The sequence below is a fragment of the Agelaius phoeniceus genome, chromosome 9, assembly GCF_051311805.1.
Source record: "Agelaius phoeniceus isolate bAgePho1 chromosome 9, bAgePho1.hap1, whole genome shotgun sequence".
Taxonomy (NCBI): Eukaryota; Metazoa; Chordata; class Aves; order Passeriformes; family Icteridae; genus Agelaius; species Agelaius phoeniceus.
In genome coordinates, this window is record NC_135273.1 from 19595838 (window position 1) to 19616613 (window position 20776).

A 20776-nucleotide genomic window follows, 5' to 3' on the forward strand; every position below is an offset into this window, starting at 1 on the left:
TGTGCTGTCACTTAATGACTGTCCCATTAACATGGCTGCTTGACTTGGGTGCTGTGAGACAGGTTCACACTCTTCCCTTCCTCTGCTCTGCTTGCAAGTGGAGTAAGATGACTGTAATGAACAGATTAGCTCCACAGTCAGTATCCAGTCTAATATGACAATTCTTGTGCATGCCTTGCAAGTGACCCTGAAAAGCTTGGATCGTGGCTACTTGTCTGAAAACCAGCACTTTTTAGTATAGCATCTCCTCAGATGGAAAGAGTCCAAGATTCTTTCTTTTGTTTCTGTTTAGAATGTGGCTGTGCTGCTTAAGGGAAGAGATGGATAGACTTGAAAGTAAATAATTTTATACATCTAGCCCTAATCAGTTTATGAATCTAATAAATCTGGAGTTCTATTAGTTTAATGCTTGTATCTATACTGGTGCAAGCTGTAGCAGAAGCCACCTGCCCAGTTAGTCTTTCACTGGAAGATGCTCCTGAAAACAATTCAAAACTGTGAAAATGATAGGTGATAATTGATGTGTTAGTTGCAATGAGAACAAAATCCCTAGAAAATGGACTTAACCAAGTAAGTGTTTTTGTTTTGAACCTCTGTGTTGAAATGCATTTTGTTTTAGGTGCAGACAACAGTTTATATTATCATGAAATGTAAACTAGATGGTGAAATGAAAACTGAAGTTGAATTTTCTCCAGAGAATGGATCCTCTGTGCGTGTGCTGGCTGAGATGGAGAATGAGTACACAATCTCTGTGAAGGCTCCAAGTAAGATGGATTGAGATTTTTTTTTTCCCCTTTCCTTCCCCATTGCTTCCTTTCTATCTCAACCTGCCTGTCCTGAGAAGTGCCAGGGGCATAAGGGTAAAGATTCCAGTGCAGAAAAACTTGAGTCCAGAAAATCTTGAACTTGCATTCTCACCTGTGATACTTTTGATGAGGAACTGAGAGAGACTGCTGCTTGTGGGCTATGTTTTCCCCTCAGCAGCAGTAGGGTTGCAGGGTGGAAACACCTTGCTGGGAGTTCTGAGAACACATTGCAGCTTGTAGAGCACTTTGAACTTAGCTGTGTGTTATGACCACCACCATTAATAGCATTGGCAGGGCACCAAGAGAGAAGGGAAGTGCCAGTAAATAATTACATGACTATAATGGCATGTGTTTAATGTGTAGTGATCTTTGTGATCAGAACTGAGACTATTTATTCTGGCTTTTAATTTAAATATGTTTTGTCACTCTAAATATTTACATTTACAGAAGTGAAGGTTGCCTAAACTTTAGGTTCACTGAACTTTAAGGGAATGATTTCAGAGCCTTAAGGATTGCTATTATTTCCCAGCATTATTTTATTTAATCTATCATAGTCTGTCCTCTTGAAGAGTCATTCTGCTATTCTCTCTGAGAATAGAGACTAATAGTCATTAAAGCAAATACCATAAAGTCAGTGAAGTGAGTTGATTTTAAAGAAGGTGACCTCATGAACATATAAAGGCTTAATTTAATGTCTTAAGTCAAGTCTTACGATATAAACACTGACCTGAAAACTAACTTGTACATTGAATTATAAACGTGACCTTCACATTGATGGAGTGTACAGTGTAAGCTCTGAAGTTTCTAACAGTAAGAGAAATAATTAATTCCTTTGTGTTATTAACAGTTTCATAATTTCCCAAGTTCTTAACAGGGAAAGACTAACTTTAGTGGGATTCAAAATATCTGTGTTTCAAAGAGAAAGTTCAGACTTATAAATGCATATTAAGTGAAACATCAAGAACCTCCAAGGTGCAAGTAGAAGATAATCCTGTGCATGGGTAAAGTTGCAAAGCTGGAATTCCTTTTAATGGATTTTTTTCAGAGTCTAGTGAGGCTGACAGAGATTGCAAAATCTCTAGTGACTTTTCTGATTTCTTTTCTTCCCCAGTTCTTTGTATTTATGGTATGGCTTTATAGACAGCTCCAGAGAAGCCAGGGGTGGAGAGATGTGTGGCTTTCTATTCAAGGTGGAGTACTTTTAACATTAGTGGTCCAGTCTACTGTTAGCAGAGGACCTAGCAGGTTATGTGCATTGACATAGCCATAAAGAAGGTAGTTCCAAAGTACTGTCCTACCTAGAGTTCCAAGATCATGACTCTTCTCATGACTTTTCATGAGTTCAATATAGCAGAAACTGTTTTGGTAGCCATCTGGTGGTATATCCAAACTCCTCCTGTCCTCACAGTACATCATGCAGCCCATTGTTTGTGCTAATAGTTATTTTTGCTCTTCCTTTTCAAAGATTTAACCTCTGGGACAGTGACCCTGCAGATATATTCAGGGGACCTGATGGTGGGAGAAACAAGTGTCACTTACCATACTGACATGGAGGAAATCAGCAATCTGTTGGCTAATGCAGCCAACCCTGTACAGTTCATGTGCCAGGTAAGGACTTTAGCAATCAGCTGCTTTGGAAACCAGCTCTTTCAGAGGCTAGACAAGCAGGCATAAGCAAAAGTGTTTGCCATGAAGGTAGCTCTTCTGAAATGAAGAAATGCAAGGTTATTTAGGGATTTTCACCTAACTCTCATATCCCCTTTTATTGAAAGCATGGCTGTTTTTTCTGTCTCTGGAGCACATAGCTGGCTAAGGTGAGTCAGGTTATCAAACTAAGAAATAAAAATATGGTCAATCAACACCTACATTTAGACCTTGATGACTTCAAAAGGTTGGAATGACAGAACTTGATATAACAGAAAGTACCATAAAGAAATAAAACGTTTTGGAATTTGTACCTAGGTGTTATTAAAAAAAAAATATGTAAATAGTAGCAAAGATTCGTATTAGCTGGAGGAAACAGAGTAACATAAAAGGATTTGCTGATTCTTAACACTTTTTCAGTACAGCCACTCAGTTTTCCTATTCTGTTTTGCCCAGCTGGGGTACCTGAACCCTAGTAGAGGGGTAAAGCTTGCACAAGGAAGTTTTCTGCAGCGTTGCTCTGTTGCCTGCCTGCATGTTCCTGATCTGCCATGTAATGGAAGCCTACAGAGTAGCCTTGTTAGTCACCAATATACCTGGGGAGGGGAGACTGTTTCCCTTGCTTTTTAGTTCAAGTTGTGTAGCAGTTGGAACTGGTTGTTGCCTCTGCTTAGGGAGTATGCCTGTTTCCCAGTGGTAAAGAACCAGTCCAAAAGCTGAACTCAGCATGAGTACAATTCAAAATGGACTAGTGCATACTTAAAGCAGGAATGATATTTCACTGGAACACTTTCAGAAGTAAGTGTATACTTGCCAAGAAAGTAGGAAGCAAGTTTTCTGTGCTTCCAGTTGCATAAGTGACTTTCTCAATGTGCTCTGTCTTGTGGAATGTACAGTTGTCATCTGTTGAGCTTGATGATAGTCTGTTTCTACACCAGGAAGCTAGCCAAGTTCTTTGTTTGACCTGAACATTTCTACCTTTTGTGTTTATACCTACTGTTTTCTGATTGTATTAAATTATAAAGACACCATATAAATCTCACCTTAACTGAATCTCCAGATGCTACCAAACAAAAGTGCTTTCCATTTGTCTGTAGGCCTTTAAAATTGTGCCATACAGCATAGAAGCCCTGGACAAACTATTGACTGAGTCACTCAAGAAGAACATTCCTGCTAGTGGTCTACACCTGTTTGGAATCAACCAGCTGGAAGAAGAAGATATGACAGCAAGTAAGTTTAAAGACACTTGGTTTGTAGATTTTCTTTGTATCAGTTGTTTTACCTTGAAGCACTTCTAACACTGCAGTGGATGGTACCTGCAGAGGCTGTCTCAAAAACCTTGGATCTCAGCCAGGAAGCTAAATTTTGATGATGTCTATAGAAAGGGAATTGCCATTTGAGTCAGGTGACCCTTTTTTATTACATCTGTCATTTTCACTTCCCTGCACTGTGGCAGATGCTGCTATATTAGACAGCCTCAAACCAGAGTGAAAAGATGGTGCTCCCCAAATGTCTCCCAGATTTTCTGCGTTTTTCTTGTGCCTCATGCCTTTTCTCCACAGCCCAGTCGTTTTCCCCAAACCCCATAACTCCTAAGATACACAGTGGGCACTGAGCAGTTGGTTTGATATGCTGTCTTTTTGTAATGATGTTCTAAGAAGTCCTTGCAAATCTGTGATCCTACATGTATTTAAGCTATTACAGTGCCATATTCCCCACTAAAGGTTATAGGACTTAAGCTTGGAGATGCACAAGATTATTTGTGCTGTTGGCTTGCTTTTGAAACCATATATATACTTTCAGGGATTTTCCAGCTGCTTTGGTCTGTGTGATTGCTGTGTTTGTTTCTCACCTACTGGCTCTGCTGCTAGTAGAGAAAAACTAGGTTCTAATGGGCTCCTGTTCTCACAGATCAGAGGGATGAGGAGTTGCCAACACTTCTTCACTTCTCTGCAAGATATGGGCTGAAGAACCTTACTGCCTTGCTGCTTACATGCCCTGGAGCACTGCAGGCCTACAGCGTAGCCAACAAGTATGGCCACTATCCAAACACCATCGCAGAAAAGCACGGCTTTAAGGACCTGCGCCAGTTCATTGATGAATACGTGGTAAGAGGAAGCTGAGCCGTCTTTCTGCCTCGTCCCACACCAGGCTCTGGCACTGAGCTTGGCACTCAGTGTTACTTGAGCAGGAGTGCTGGGGTGATAAAGTGTGTTGTGGTACACAGACATCCAGCCACACTGCAAGCTTTCAGGCTGGGGGCTTAGGTGTGTCTCTGGAGCCAGGGAAATTCCTGGGGCTTTTGCAAAGAGCAAGTAAGATGGAAACAGAGACTGCCATGCTGGCTTCCATTCCTCCATCCATCTAATGAAGTTTCTGAAGAGATGTGGTTGCTGCTTAGTGCATTCTTCTAGTTCTGATCTTGGGAAAGAGCCCCTTCATCCAGCTTACTTTAGGGAGTAATGTGGGAACAGAATATGTTTAGGAAGATACAATTTGAGGTGCTCTCTTATTAGTTTTAGTATAGGCAGGATTGCTTACTAGCTCATTCACAGCTGATCTGTGTAGTCTGCCTGTTCCACTTGACACCCATTTCTCCCTGCATTGGTATAGCTGTCCATTCCCTGTTTGTTCTATCAGGGATCCCAACTGAGAGTTCATTTCTATTTGAGCTAACCCCACCCCCAGAAAACACACTCTGACTTTTCCAGATTATGACATGGACCCGACTCCAGCTGCACTAAGCAATTGTTTCTGTGCAGTACTTGGGTGCGCATGGAGTTTTTCCTTTCATTTCAGTTTGAGCTGTTTCTGGCCTGTATGCTTCAAAATAAAAAGGAGCTCCTTGACTCAGGTCACATTGACCACATCTGAATTCTTTTTGCCTTTGCTTTAGGTTGAAAAGTTGTGCTTAATTGTCCTTAACATTGTCTGAGGGCTGAGTGATCGATCTGCTAGCTTTAGCACGGTTCTGCCAGCCAATTACTGTAGTGTTTGAGTCCTATTTAGGAGGCATGGGTAGTTCTTGGACTCGGGCCTTGCTTCTTGACAGTTATACATTAGAGCTAAATAAAAGCCATTCTATATTCTGAGATCAGGAGGGCTGCAGAAACTGTAAATAGTGAGATCACAATCTTTGCATTGGGGTAAGTGAGAGATGTGCAGCAAGTCCTTCCAACCTCTCATTGCAGTACTGCGCTCCTCTCATGTTCTCTCCACCAGCACAGTGACAGAGCTGTGTTAAGGGCAGGTCCTCCTCACTGACCTGCTGGAGCTGTCAGTGCAGCACAGTACAAAGCACACAAACCATCTGCAATAGTGTGACTACTATCAGTAGTATGGATGTCTGAAAATACCATTAAACCCTGTTGCTCACCTAATTTTCTCTCTGGCAAAGGTTCCTCTGCACCTTTGTAAAGCATTGTGTGAACTATTGGCCTGACACATTTTGACTGTGGAGGGAAGCATGTGTAGACAGCTTTGACACACATGCCCTGTGGATTGAGGGCCCACGAGTCTGCATTTGTGAATGGAAGAATATCTTGTAGTATTACAACTATTAAGGTGGTGCTTGTGACATTATGGGAATTTGGGAAGGAGAATGGGATGAAGCTTTACTTTTTGCGTCCTTGTGTTGTAATTTGGTGAAGCTCTGCCTTCCCCCCTGCTCTTTGTTGCAAATGCAAAAGAAAGGATTCTGCTCTCCTGTGAATCAGAAGTTGCCTGTATTGCATGAACTGCTGCCTGCTATGAGGTTTCCTGTTAATATCACAGAAAAGGGTCTGTGTACTCCCACTCTGGGTGTTACATGCTGCTGCTAATGCCAAGAAACTGAAACTGAATCTACATCAAAGCTAAAACTTTGCTATTTTGCAGGTGCTCTGCATGTGATAAGCTTTCCCCCTTATGGTTAGCTATGCATGCCCCAAAATAGCCTTTGACAAACATTAGTATTTTTAGAATGAGCTGTGCTTATGTTCTGGGAGTTTGCAGATATTGGGTAGGACATGAAATTGGTGGGGTGAGAGGCTGCAATGGCTACTCAGAATGTGTCAGCAGCCCTTGTTTCACCTTTGTTACCTATTAATACAATAAAGTTCTCAAAAGTTTGACCCAGACAACTGTAGTGGGGATTTAAGTCACTTGAGAAGCCTTAATCTTTGGGAATGAGCTGTCTTCAGAGGGTTTTTTTAATCACTGCTGACAAAGTGAGATATCTTTTGCTTGCTTTTATTCTCTAGATTCTTTATTTAAAAGAGACTTTAATTTTTTTTTTGCTCTCCTTCCTCTTCAGGAAACTGCAGATATGCTAAAGAGTCACATTAAGGAAGAGCTGATGCAAGGCGAGGAGGATGAGTCTGTTTATGAGTCCATGGCTCACCTGTCCACTGATCTGTTAATGAAATGTTCCTTGAATCCAGGCTCTGATGAAGAGCTTTATGAATCCATGGCTGGATTTGTCCCGGGTGCCCCAGAAGATCTTTGTATGTATATTCATAGAGTTACAGAATCATGGGAAGGTTTGGGTTGGAAGGTACCTCTAAAGCTCACCCAGTCCAAGCCCTCTGCAATGGGAGGTGTGTTTAGATCAGATTGCTCAGACCTGTCTCTCTCACATACAGGAGTTCCTCAGTTACAGCTTTTCTGCTCTCACCACAAGGAAACTGTGCTACAGTTCCATCATCGGCTGACTGACAAAATTGCTCTATACCTTTTCTTAATTGATAGTGTACAAGATCAAGAGCTGTTTCTTCGGTGTTTCAAGGACTCCCTGAGCCCTGAGCAAATAAATTAACATTTGGAATGAGACTTAATTTTCTACGTTGTCCTGCTTTTTCCTCCCGAGGACTGGTACCTAGGAACTGACAGAAAAGAACACTATGTCAGATGTGATTTTACTGACAACTGGGAAACTGAAAAACAAGAGCTGAGATTCTAGTGCAACAGCTTGAGAGCAAAAGAAAGTGAACATCTAGAAATATGTATACCAAAAAGATTATAAGTGAAAAATCATTCTTCTAATCTGATTGGTTTATTGCTAAAAATAGAGAGCTAATTCTGATAAATATGCATATTTTTAACTTTTTCACTATAGTACTAATATTCAGTGAGGCCAATTGAAAACACCAAATTAAGTACCTCTGTTAAGCAATTGTAAATTTGCTGTTCTTACTCACCTGTCTGTTTGGTCTGACTTAATCCCACTGATCTATTATATGATTCCCATAATGAGCAGAAAATTTAGCTTCTTCTATTTTAAGTACCTCCTTAAGGTACTTAAGGACTTCTAGTGTTTCTGCAGTTTTTAAGTGTGCTGCCTCAGGGGAAAAGCTTTCTTTTTGAAACACTTGTGCTTATTGGCTACATTGGTCCTGGACTGTCTTTTAGATTAAATGATACTATAAAACACATTTTTGTTGTTTATGAAGCCCAGAAGACTGTGTTGGTTCTTTCCTTGAAATCATAAACTCTTCTCTGCTAAGTGTTGTTGGCCACTGCAGGGATAGTTTTGCTACCAAAACCAGGGTTATTCTGCCTTCAGGTGGAGATAAGCAGTAAATCAGGTTGGACTTGCAAGGAACAAAGCTGCTCTTGTTTGCAGTGATGGGTGAGAGTTTCTAGATGCTTGGTAGGTCTGCCTGTAATCAGTGCACCTCTGAATGGGGTTGATTGACAAAGCCTGTGGATGGTTAAAAAACAAGCTCAACACTACTAAGCCAAACTCCCCTTCTTCGAGGCCTGAAATGCCCAGATCTCCCAGAAACTATGCATGGAATTTTCTTGCAAATTGAGCTCCCTGTAATTCAGCACTTTTGAACTGGACTCTGAAAGCCTCTCTTTCCTGCTTCTTCTGGAGTTCTAGTGTGTTGTTTTTGCACACAAACCTCTGCTCTCCTTCCATTCAGGAGTCTTTTATTGAAATTCTGTTTTCCTCACCTGGTCTGTTAGTCTTTGCCTGAAGAATATTAACAGCTTGTCTGAACAGTGCTTATAATCTACCTGTATCATAACAGATAAGTTTAAATTGGTGCAATTATCAGCACTTGGATTGATTCTCTCAAAGTGAAAGTGTTTCAATATCATTTAGAATACCAGCACACAGGCAAACTCTTACTGAAATTAATGTGAGTGCTGGCTGGTTTAGAGTGACCATCATAAATAAAGGGTTTAAGCCACATGGTTTCCTCTCTGGGGCACTGCCCAGAGGTCAAAACTTTCACCTGGCAAACACACGCTCAAGAATAGCCAAAACTCAATGCCTGCTTGTAGCCTTGTCAGAACTTCTCAATAGCATTGTTAGTCACCCTCAAGTGTAAGCATCAGGCAGCTGGAAAAAATTTGTGCAGAGTGGACTGAACATAGCAACTTGGAAGCCTTTTTCAAGGAAAATGTCTGGTCATTTGCCCAGCTTCTTTGATTATCACCATAAAGTAAAGGTCCAGTTTATTATGTCATATTACATTGTTCCATGTATTGAAGGATATAATTAACAGGTTCATCTTTCTGTTTGTGGTTTTTTTTTTTCCCTCAGATGTAGAGATGCTTCAGTCCAAACCAGATACTCCAGTTGCTGGAGATGAAGTTTCTATAACTACAAAGGACTCAATGCTCCGCAAGTTTTTAGAAGGTGAGACCTACTTTGAGGGAAGGATGGCAGTAGCACAGTTAAAACAATTAAACAGAACCAGAGAGTTCTTCATGATCTCTTAGGGATAGAAGAGGTTTTTTTCAGACAAAGGACTAATTCTCTATTGTACTTTGTAGACCATCACACATAGCTTTTGGAAACCATTGGTCTGTTTGATTTGTTCACTATTACTTTAATAGTGAACAATACATTAATTAACTGAAAATACATTAATTAACTGAAATTAATTAAACTAACTGTTCCTCAAATTCTTAAGGGGAGTTAGGAGATTTTTCACTGTTTCTCTAAAGAGATGGTACAGGCATAGTGGCAGTTACTTGCTGCTAGATGTTAATGACTTTATCAAGTCCTGTCATAAAGGTCTTTGGTACATCTAAGGCACTGCAAAACTGGGTGGTTTTGGCTGTGAAATGACCAGCTTGGTGAGAATGTGGTACATAATGCATTGGAGGGAACCAGTGTTCAGTGAAGTGGCCAGGTTATTATTCTTACAAACTCTGCTTCATTGTAGGTGGTAGCATGGATGTGCCAGATTCTGAGGAAGGAGGTCATGAGCAGTATGGTGAAGATGTATACTACTCAGTGGAACAAGACCCTTTTCCACAGGAAATGGCTAACAGACCTCCAGTTCCTGTTCCAAGACCAGAATCTAGCTCTCCACAGCCAGACAATGAACTGTACATCTCCAAAAGTGAGTTGGTTATCAGTGGAAGTGTAGACCAGTAAACTGTAGAATACAATTGACATGGGCTCCAGTTGCCAAATAAATGCCAGGATCCCTGGATTATTTGACTCTGGAGTTGTTACTTTTGGGATCCAATTCCATATCTGTTTTTTCATCTTTTGCCTACTCTGAAAATGTGGGGGTGTTATATCCCAAGATCTTGGCCTAAGCTTGCTCTTCCTGAAAGCAGTAGCATGACAGATTACCCCCAAATGGTATAAACAAGTCCAACTAAGTAGGAAGGATCCTGATATAAGGACACAATCAAACCAATAAATTGAGACATTGCTGATCTGTAATGTTATCATTGATTCAACTGCATTTGTATAGGACATGATTTTATACCTTAGTACCTCCCTCTGAGGTGGGGTTTTATTGAAATTGAAGATTGTTCCTCCTAGTTCATTAGGCAGCTTTGTTCATGATATATGACCAAGCTTTCCATTCTAACAAGAACCACAATGACATGTGAGAGAGTAATTCCTGTGACTTCTTCCTGCTGTGACAGTGCTAAGGAGAAATCATGTCCAGATTTCTCTTAGAGGTGGCTGAGCTAAATTCTTTGAGGTCAACAGAAAGGGAATTCTGCTGTACAAATCTTTGTTTTCTTCAATGGACTTAGAAAGGTAACAGAAGCTGTAAGGCAGTGCAGAATTGTGTATGCTTGCCATATTCTTCCTTGCTATTTCTGTCTTCATGAGATGCATCTCAGTATCTAAAGAATGTTTCTTTTGCAGTTTTTGCACAGAAGGCTCAAAGACCTGAGAATCTTTATGTCCCTAGAGGAAGGGTTAAGAAAGGTAAGGCAGAAGTTCACCCTGAAATTCCTTTCAGTAATCCAAAAGCAGATTGTTGTGGTAGCTTCATTTGTGTGAAATATGACAGAATAGACTGTTTTGCAAAGCTCTGGGGATAACAGTCTTCTATGGATGACCCAATCTTTTTGACCATTTGTGACACTGGGAACTTTTATAAGTGCAGAGTGTGAGGGGAGCACATCTCATGTCTTGGGAACTCTTCTTTATGTTACAAATGAGTTAAAAAATGCCAACATCAGTAGAATGAGTTTTCAGTTTCTGGGTTTAGATTACACAGATCTGGGCACAGATTACCTAGATAGAATCTAGCTTTGTGACAGCTAAGGTAAAAGCTCTGTTCTGTGAATTGCTGAGGAAGTACGGTGCTTTAAGGAATATGTTTTGTGCTCTTTACTTAAATTATGTTTTTAAGAGCAGAGCTTATCCCTGGAATATATTTGTGTACGAGGTTACCTCTCAGCTGGGCTTTTAGACATGATAAATAGTAGGATGGCCTAAGAAGAAAACACTTCTTAGGAAATAGTCTGTAATACTTTTCCCCCCCTTTTTTCTTTTTCTTTTTTTTTTTATGTCTGCTAGATCAAGGGTACTTGATCTCTTTGTATTCAGTGAGGAAGGTAGATCCACAAGTTTAATAATATTTTTGCTGGTGTTCTCTCCTCAGAGACAATAGTCAGGCCTGTAAGGGACCTGTCTCAATCAAGTATATATGATCCATTTGCTGGAATGAAAACCCCAGGTCAGCGGCAGCTGATTACATTACAGGAGCAAGTGAAAATGGGCATCCTCACTGTGGATGAAGCTGTACTTCACTTTAAGGAGTGGCAACTGAACCAGAAAAAGAGATCAGAATCATTCCGGTTCCAGCAGGTACAGACTTATGCTACTGTTTAAGAAATACAGCTGTCTCTCTATATATCACAAAATGTACCTTCTCAGCATGGGTACACTTTTTTCCTGGTTGGAACAGGAAGACTGCTAACATAGCCCCTCAGTTAGCAGAGTTCTCTCCTGCCATGGGAAGGCTGTTCCCAGTAAGCAGTTTTACAGATCTGTTTGTCTTGCAGTAATAGCATCAGTTTTTGAAGATCTGTATATACAAGGAATTGGATCAAATCCAGTTGGCTAAATCACCTTTCTAGAGGTCACCTAGCACCTACCTGCTGGCAGGGGACTTCTGTGATGAACATTTAACTTGTTGGCTCTCATCCATTTGAGATCAGTGAAGACTCTGTGTCCCAGATGATGTATTGGCTGTAAAGCCCTAGCTGGTAGATGATCTGATTTCTCCAGCTGTTTGTTGGGGGCTACAGGACTGTTCTTTGCAGCTGGACAAGGTCTAGCAATAGTCATTAGTAAAAGCAGAGTGCTTGGGTGCCTTAACAGAAAGAGGGAGTCAGTTGGCAGCAGTGACATAACGACTGGTGGAACTATCAGTTATAGTGGAAAATTGTCATTCTCAAGTTAGAGTTTGGCTCACTCTTTCAAACCAGTGCCTGCTTCTTTTGGAGCCTTTTGTTCATGCTGTGGCAGTCTAGTCTCCAGTGAGTGACATTGTTTTGGAAGTTGTCAGCAAATGCAAAGCTTTTCTCCTCCTGATTCTCACTTGGAAAGGTCCTCTCTACCCAGAAAGAGTCAGAGGAGTCCCTTCTTCTACCAGAGAAGAACACAGTGCTACTTAAGTAAATTGATGTTGAAGAGATGAAGGGGCATACTCTGTGCCCCATACCATGAGCAGCTTTCAAAGTCTCTGCTCTGAATTTTGCTTCATGGTACAGCAGTTCTTTCCTCTGCTTTTCAGGGGTTTCCTCCTCTCAGATCTGTACATATTTCCCTGCTGAAAAAAGTTGTCTTTTTTCTCATTACCTTTTTGTACTGTGAGGTGTAATATGCTGCCACACAATGGTGAAAAGTCTTTGCTCCCAGCTACATTTCTTCACTGGGGATATCCTGAATTCTGAGTTGTACCTTACACTGTGGGATGCATGGCAGCCCTTTCTGTCCCTGCAGTCAGAATAATCTGTTCATTGGAACAGAAAGAACAGTGCAGTTACTTGGTTGTGGGTTATGTTTCTGTGCCAGTGTCACAGTGCAAACAGAAAATACAGAGTTCTAAACCTAATTTGCTGCTTATATGCAACTGCCCATATGTGAACTTGACCTTAACATACATAATGAACATCAGAAAAAAAACTTGGCTTCTGAAAGGCACACATGGGTTTCTGAAAGGAATAGAATAAAATCTGTTGACATGGTTTGGACTTCAGCCAGGTCTAGCAAGCTTTGTTACAGCTTGACTGCAAAACAAGTTTAGATAAAATATAGTGATTTTATTTATAAACTTTAGCAAAGTTAGCAAAAATATAATACTGGTTTTGTCAGAAAGCTGCTCATCTTTCTTTATCCAAAGCCCTGAAAAGAATATCTTGTGATGTTTTTAGGAAAATCTGAAACGTCTACGAGACAGCATAACCAGAAGGCAAATGGAGAAGCAAAAAAAGGACAAAAGTGCAGGTAACAGTCTTTGATTCTGATATTGTCTGGTAATGAAGCAGCTAACCATATTAAAAAGCTCTTCAGGCAGGTGTGTCCATGTGTATTGGGGTTCTGTGATATTTTAATACGCACATCCATGTGCCAGTTGTCAAAAACTTAAGGAAACTGCTTTGCTCACTTTCACAGCCAAGAAAAGGATGTCCCCATCTGTGGAGTGCATCTTGATTCACTCATACACAGTTTTGATTGTCCTTATGCAATTGTGTTTAACTCTGTCCTTCAGTGCAAAACTGTCTCTTGGAGGCTATAATTGCATAGACCTTTCTGAGCTGTTCATTTTCCCTTCCAGATTTGGAAATTACAGTACCCATTCGACATTCTCGTAATACTTTGGGGAAACCAGAATGTGGAATATATGAATACACTCCCAGGAAAAACCTTTTTCCACCAAAAAGGGAGTTAAAACGAGGAGACTGGAAAACAGAAAGCACATCCAGCACGACAAGTAAGCAACCTATGAGCATCACCGTCCCTACAGGAGAGCTGGATGGAACACACTTTCCAAGCCTTACCCTGGGGTCAACCCAGGGGACAGGACTTCTGTTCCTGAATCCCAGCAGTGACAATGCCACCCCAAACCTTGCATGCCTCAGGCCAGCTGTTCTCAAAACTGTAAAAGCAATTCCAGGTGTGCATCAAGTGGTTTGGGCATCTTTTGTCTGCATCTCTGCAGGAGGAGAACCTGAAGCTGAGCAAAAGATTCTCTTGAGCCCTTCTCAGGGAAGGCATGCCACCTGTTTTCAGTTCTTAAAAGTAGATGGCAGCTGCTGCCTTATTGGAAAGGATGCTCCCATGCTGTGACTGCCAGCAGGCTGTGTGCTCTTCTGGCCTGAAGGGCTGGAAGCCAGTCTCTGCACATTGTTTCTTCAATTGTTTTACATAAAGGACAACATTGTTCATTGGTAACTGTGGGACCTCTTGAGTAGTTGGGCAGTCTGCACATTTTTATTACCTTTGCTTTTCATTGCATTTCATTTGTACAAATTAAATCCCTGCATTCTTACTCTTACTGCAGACTGAGCAATTCTTGCAGAAATCATTTAGGATCAGTTGGGTCCTTTGAAAGGAAACCTGACTTCCTGTTAGGTTACCACCTTTGTGACTCTTGGCAAGGTGCAGCTGGCATTCATCCAGAATAGGTGCCAGAGGCAGCTGGCTGAGCCAGTAACTTACCTACAAGCACGTGTGAGAGAAGCATTAACAAGTCTGCAGAGCTCGCTGTATGCAGCCTGGTGCTCTTTCTCACGGGGTGATGCTGAGAATGGACCCTAGCACAGGATTTAGCACTCTAAAGTGCTGCTGTTTGTACCAGCTGATGAGACTTACCAAAGCTAGCAGGGAGGGACTGCATCTTAGGAGAAAACCTCTCCGCCACCATTTCAGTATACAGGTTTCTGAATAGTAGTATCCCCATATTTCACAGCCCTATAGAATGTTATCTATTTAGTACTGAAACCAGCCATAGCAGCATAGGGTATGTTTGTGAGTTGCTGTCACCTTTGAAATTGGCATGACTGATTGAAAAAACAATCCCTACTCTGAGTCCATGACAGTTTAATGGGTTTGCATAGATGGGTGCTGAAGGTTGTTTGAACAAACTTGTTTTTAGCTTGGAAATAGACCTGGAAACATTTCTGTGGTGATGGAGGATTGTTGTAAGAGGGGGTAGTAAACAGTCATTTATTTGGAACAATAACTTCTTAAGGAGTCACTCCAGGAATGAATATGTGACAGTGCTGAGAGCCATCTATCTTCATGCAGTTGTTAAAGATATGGGGACTGATAATTTAAATGTACATAAGTGTTGGGTGTGTAACCCTTGTGAAAATATTTGCCTGACTTCCAGATATTAGCATTAGATCTTTTCATATTATATGATATGATAGATATAAAGAATAGATTGTGGTTGTGAGTACTTGACCAGAAGACTGGATAAAGAAAGATAAGGCAGAAATCTTCTAAAAAGAAAGCGTAATTGAATTGCTTGGTCCTGTGGTTTGTGTTGTGTGAAATGCTGTTGTTTGGTTCCCAAATACATGAAAAAAACAGTGAAAATAAATTAATCTAAACAAGCATTAATTAAATTTGCAAGAATTAAACATGGGGTTAGAAAGAGCCTTGAGTTAGGAATTTGCAGTTAAATGCCCAGGGTTTATTAATCAGTTTTTTCTCTTGCTTCCTCCAGGTAGTGCAAGTAACCGCTCCAGCACTCGGAGTATACTGAGTGTCAGCAGTGGGATGGAAGGGGACACTGAGGTAAGCTCTCACCTCTGCTATGTACTGCCGTGCTGTCCTTAAGTACATGCCTTTGTTTTCATGCTGAAAAAAGAGCTCAGAGCTGGCATTGCATTTAGAGAAATGCCAAAATGTAGCCACCTTTGTGAGGATACCAAGAACCAGATCCTGCTGTTCTGTAAACACTTCTGTTCATTTTGTAGGACAGTGAAGTCCCAGAAACAGCAAGGAGCCGCAGCCCAGTTCTTCACCAAGTAGAGAGGCTTCCTTTCCCAGAAAGGCCTCCCAGAGTGCCTCCTCGAGGTGCAAGCAGGTAAAAATAAAATGCAGCTCAAAATGTGTGCTTTCAGTTAATCCTTATGGAAGCCTTGGACAGAAAGCAAGGCAGTTAGCAAAGGCAGAAAGTGAGTATGTTTTTGAGAAAGCTACCAAACTCTCAAAGTTTTACTCCGACCAACCATTATAGCATCTCTTTCCAGTAATGGTAGAATTACTGCAGCCGAAGAACAGAAGAAATGGCTTGGATAGGAACAATGCTCTGGCAGTTTGGCATCTGCTCTGTTGCTCAATCAGCCTGTTTTGTTTCTTGTATGACTACTGATTGTTCACTATGCTTACATATGATTTTATTGCATGCAATGTGTTGTTCCAGAACTCTATTTTCTACTACTTTTTCATACATTTTCATTATCTGTCTTTTTATAGGCCTGTAAGCTGTGAAGGCTTTTATCCTCCACCTGTGCCCCCAAGAGGTCGCTGAATCTCTCAACATCCGTGGAATATGAGATTTTTTTTGTTTATACATGTGTTTGTACAGATTTTTTTGGGCTGCGTTAAATTATTTATAAGTGGGACCCAAATGATTTCATCCCCTTCGCCTTCCCTGAAGCTCTGGTGACTTTTCCCATGATTTTCACTGGGACCTTTTAGCGTTTTATAACTTTTTTTTTTAGTTGGAAGAATTTTGGGGCTTCAAGAAAAGGTATCATCATTAGGAAGAACATTGATGTGTGTCTTGGGAGCCCTGCATCAACATGAAGATCCCATCTGATCAAGAAAGCACATTGGCTTTTAGGAACTAAATCCTGATAAGCATTGTTACCAAACTTCTCAATATAGTCTATCAGGGCTTGACTGGAAAACATGCTTAAAAAGTAAAGAAAATAAGATGTTTGAAAAATGCTCATTACAGCAGGAGCAGGTGAATGTACTACTGCTTGGCATAACGTTTTGGATACAATTATACTGACCTTTCAGAAGGTGTAGCATTCCCCTTTAGCAATCATTAAACCATGGGGGGGTGAGAAATTGTCTTCAAGAATGTATTTTGCACACAGCCTTGAAAATGCCTTTCCTTTTCGTCTTCACTTCCTGAAGAGGACAGACAAGGTGTTGTGTGTGCTGTATTTACCATGAAAATTCCCAAGACAGCTGGTAAGGGATCTTCTGTATCACAAACCAACTGAACTTAAGCTTTTTTCATGCAGGGTGCAGATATGGTGTTAAAAAATCACATGACTGAGCTCAAAAATTAGAGTGCTGTGCTGTGTCGGTGTTGGTGGTAGTGCTGTGTTCTGTGTCTTTCACATGTGGTCATTATGCAGCAATATGAATTCCACTTCGTACTCTGGAACAGCAGTGAGTCTCCAGTTATCAGTGCACACCCCTCACAAATATCAGCCATATTTTAGCTGGCTGCAGTGGGAACAGACTGCCTGGGAGCTGGACTCTGCTTGCTCTACTGTCCCTTTCTACCAATGTGAATCTGCAGCAGCTATGTCCAGCTTTTTTTCTGCCTGAGAGCTTACAGACTTAAGGAGACTTCCTGGTTTGGCTCTCTTCCAGACCTTGAAATTTTCTGTGCATATCCCAACCCTTCCGGGACAATTTAGGGCTCTGGTTGTCTATGAGTGACACAGAGAGGAATCTGCAAGGTAACATTCAGGGTAGAGGATTAAACATCATTACATACTTGGTTTTCAGGGATGAAAGAGCAGGGAATGACTTGAAAAACAGACAGATACATCTGTATTAGGTGATCCCTCAGGTAGAGGCAGGACATGTAGAGCTTCTGTCTGATCATGTCAGCTCCCCTTCATCTGTAGGAGAGCAGGTGACAAGAGTTGCAGTTCCTTTCTCTTGCAGGGTGGCAAACCCAATGCGTGAAGCTGCAGAAGTGACAACAACTGTGACTTGACCAGCACTGAATGAAGGTGGAGGAGCCCCTGCTCCTTTCAGGGATATAGGCATATGCTAAATATCATCTATGCATTAGACTCATAGGATTTGGGTGACTCCAAATGCAGTTCATAAATCCTCTCCTTTTGATGGCAGAGGGATGCAGTTGCTGTGCTGCATACACAGCACAACAGATAGAGAGGTGTCCTTTCTGTTTTGCTTTTTATTTTTTTAATTTTATTTTTAAAAGGAACCTCAGTGCTGTCTCCAGTGACTGCCACTATAGACTTTCAGTGAGTTTGCTTTTGTTCACTGTAGCCAGGGGAACAGTGAGGTGAGAGCTGCCCTCCTGTGCTCTTCTTGGACTGAAATAAGGTTTCCAGCTCTATTAGCTCAAATTGGAAGGAGGGAAGGAGGTTTTGGTGCTGAAATGGGGAAAACAGTAGCAAGGATAAGTGAAGAAGTTGGGGATAAAAGATAAACAGCTTGATTGTCTTCAGCTGCACATGCTTTGGTTTGCATACAGCTCCCTGGTTTTGCTCAAAAATCCCCTATCTTCTTGGTGGTGACTGCAGCTGTGCCCCAGACTTTGGAGCTGTGATGTGGTAAGAGGAATTTGTCTGCTTTCACATCTGCCAGGTACATCATAAAGTAGAATTGTGGGATGTGGGTAAAACTGTAATAAGGCAGGAAAGGAAGAGCAAATTATATGTGTGTCATGCAGATTTTCTTTCAGCACTGTTGGACTGAAGCAGCCCTGGGATCTGTCTTTCCAAGCTAATTTTTAATTCTGCATCCCCTCCATGTTATAGCCAGATGTCCTCTATGGGAGGGATTTATCTGAGCATTTGACTTTGCAGAATCCTAATACCATGGCTGTGAACTGGATATTTCTTGCTTGTGGTGTGGAGAGATGGTTATATGTGAATTACTGAAAGTAGCTCATAAGTAGCCTTTCAGTCCCTCTCCCATTTGAAGCTGAGATATTTCATTACTCTGGCCTGACCCATCACCTAAAGCCAAGTGCTGGTGGGGCTCTGGGAGAGGTGAGCTGGGAAAAGGAGAGCTGAGCCATACTGTAAATGCATTCTGTTCAGGCCCCTTCTGCACTCCTTAAGGGACGGAAACTGAAGATGCAGCTGTGGTTTCAGGAATTCCTGTCTCACTGCTGCTGGATTAGTGAGGGATTCTCAGTAACCAACAATCACTGCAAGACTCTCACCCTAACGAGGAAAAAAGGAGCAGCACTAAGATGGCTTTACTGTTGGATGCAGGTAAACAATTGGATGCAGTCATGTCTTTTAAGCCTCTTACAGGCCAACAGCAATGCACCTGCTTAGCCCACCAAAGTGTGTATTCCACATAGGTTGGATTCATCTAGTTGCTTTCAGCCTCGTACATTTCAATGTACGCAGTCCCTGTATCTGTCTTTTGTGCTGGTGAGCATGTGGTGTGTGTTAATTCCACCCAGGATGAGAAATGTACTGAAACTGAAGATCAGAAGAAACCAGAGAAGAAACAGAGTGCATGCAGATTGCTGGTTACTTAAGAATATGCTTGGGAGGGAAAGTGGAAAGGGAAATATGAAGTGTTTCTGATGCATATTAGAGAGATTAAAAAACTGCTTGTAAAAACTTGAGTGGCCTGGCCAATTGTAGGGGCATCAACCAATCCACCAAAGTCAGGTGCCAGCTGGCAGGCCTGGGGACAGTGTTTGTTCTTTGTACAGCATGCCTTGCAAACCCTGCTGCAGCAGATGGCTCTGGTTGGCCCTGGTGCTGACTGAGAGACTTAAGTACTGAATAAACTGAAGATGCTGAAGCCTCCTTTCTCTGTCTCCCAAGGGTAAGCTACTCTATTTTGGACTGAGATGCAATGACTAGAAAGAAACATATGGTGTTATCAAAACTGTCTAGGTTTTCTTTTTTTTTTAGTCTCTATGTGTGTGTGTAATACAAGCATGGCTTTTGCATGGGTTTTGGCAAGTGTCTCTATAGGGACCTCGCTTCTACTGAAACGGTGCATGCACTATCTCCTGCATCTCTGAAAAAAGTTAAATACACCTTTGAAATATGTGCAAGGAAGGTAGACTGAATGTGAAACCACAAGAGGAAAAGCTTTTAGCACAGGTATGATGGTAACAGGGAAATCTGCTTTCTGCATCATTTTTACAAAGCATGGATGACACATAACAGCACAGAGTTCCTGCCTTCTGCTCATATCATTTATTGTCTGTCTGCTTATTTGTTGGCTCTCTTTATTTGAGAAGATGGCATAGCCCCCGCCCCCTTTTTTTTGAGAGAATATATAGAATAACTTTTGAAATTTTTTACTATAATTAATTTTAAAGTTGTCTGATGAATCAGCGTTCAATGACATGAGCTTTTTGGATTGAGGGCTTGGTTTGGTTTGGTTTTTCTTACTGTAGACTTGTAATTTGAGGTAGGTTTGTGGGTTTCATCTTGCACTGACAGAAACCTTACCCTGAACAAGTCCAGGTGTGGCTGTGCTGCCTCAGCGCCTGCCCTGGCTCTGGGGCTGTTTAAGGAAAGACCGGACATGGTCAAGTAGATACGGTGATGTTCAGGCCGAGGTTGGACTCGACGCCCTCGGAGGTCTTTTCCAAGCTCATCAGTGAAATACACAGGCCCATTCTCTACAGCCCTCGCACAAGCAGCACACGGAGCCGCAGGGCAGCCCTTCCAATATCTGCTCAGCCATTCCGTGCAGAAATTGCGCCTAATGTCCAAGCTCGGGCCCCTTTCCACTTGTCCTGTCACTGGCTCCCCGGGAGAAGAGACGGACACTGCCTCGCTGGAGCCTCCTTTTAGGGAGTTGCAGAGAGTGATAAGGGTCTCCCCTAAGCCTCCTCCTCTCCAGGCTCAAAAACCGCAGCTCCCTCAGCTGCTGCTCCCAACACATGTGCCTCCAGAGGGTTCTTGTACACTGCCCTGCGTCCCGCCCTTCCCAAAGACCTTTTCATTACTTTATCGATCAAAACGAAATATCAATTACAATTCCATCCCGTAAGAACGGCGCTCCCGCTTGCCGCACTCGGTCCCAGGCTCGCGGGGCGAGGCCGCCCTGTGCCCGCCCTCGGTACCTGCCGGGCTCCGCCCGCCCCGCGGGGCTCCCGTAGCGCCCCCGCGGTTCCGGCAGGCGGGCG

General features: G+C 42.0%; 1 protein-coding gene across 2 annotated transcripts in view; it reads left to right on the forward strand.

Annotated features, from left to right (window-relative positions):
• Positions 1-16232, forward strand: part of PIK3AP1 (phosphoinositide-3-kinase adaptor protein 1) — a 33197-nt gene extending 16965 nt beyond the window's left edge. For both annotated transcript variants that reach the window (XM_077183147.1, XM_054636952.2), the window contains 14 exons: positions 620-764; positions 2272-2414; positions 3548-3680; positions 4362-4558; positions 6745-6934; positions 8983-9078; positions 9611-9790; positions 10561-10623; positions 11306-11511; positions 13083-13155; positions 13487-13642; positions 15383-15453; positions 15636-15745; positions 16138-16232. In XM_077183147.1, coding sequence (XP_077039262.1) covers positions 620-764; positions 2272-2414; positions 3548-3680; positions 4362-4558; positions 6745-6934; positions 8983-9078; positions 9611-9790; positions 10561-10623; positions 11306-11511; positions 13083-13155; positions 13487-13642; positions 15383-15453; positions 15636-15745; positions 16138-16192 — 1818 coding nt within the window. In that variant the 3' untranslated portion in view covers positions 16193-16232. The remainder of the gene's footprint in view (positions 1-619; positions 765-2271; positions 2415-3547; positions 3681-4361; positions 4559-6744; positions 6935-8982; positions 9079-9610; positions 9791-10560; positions 10624-11305; positions 11512-13082; positions 13156-13486; positions 13643-15382; positions 15454-15635; positions 15746-16137) is intronic.
• Positions 16233-20776: the final 4544 nt, after the last annotated feature.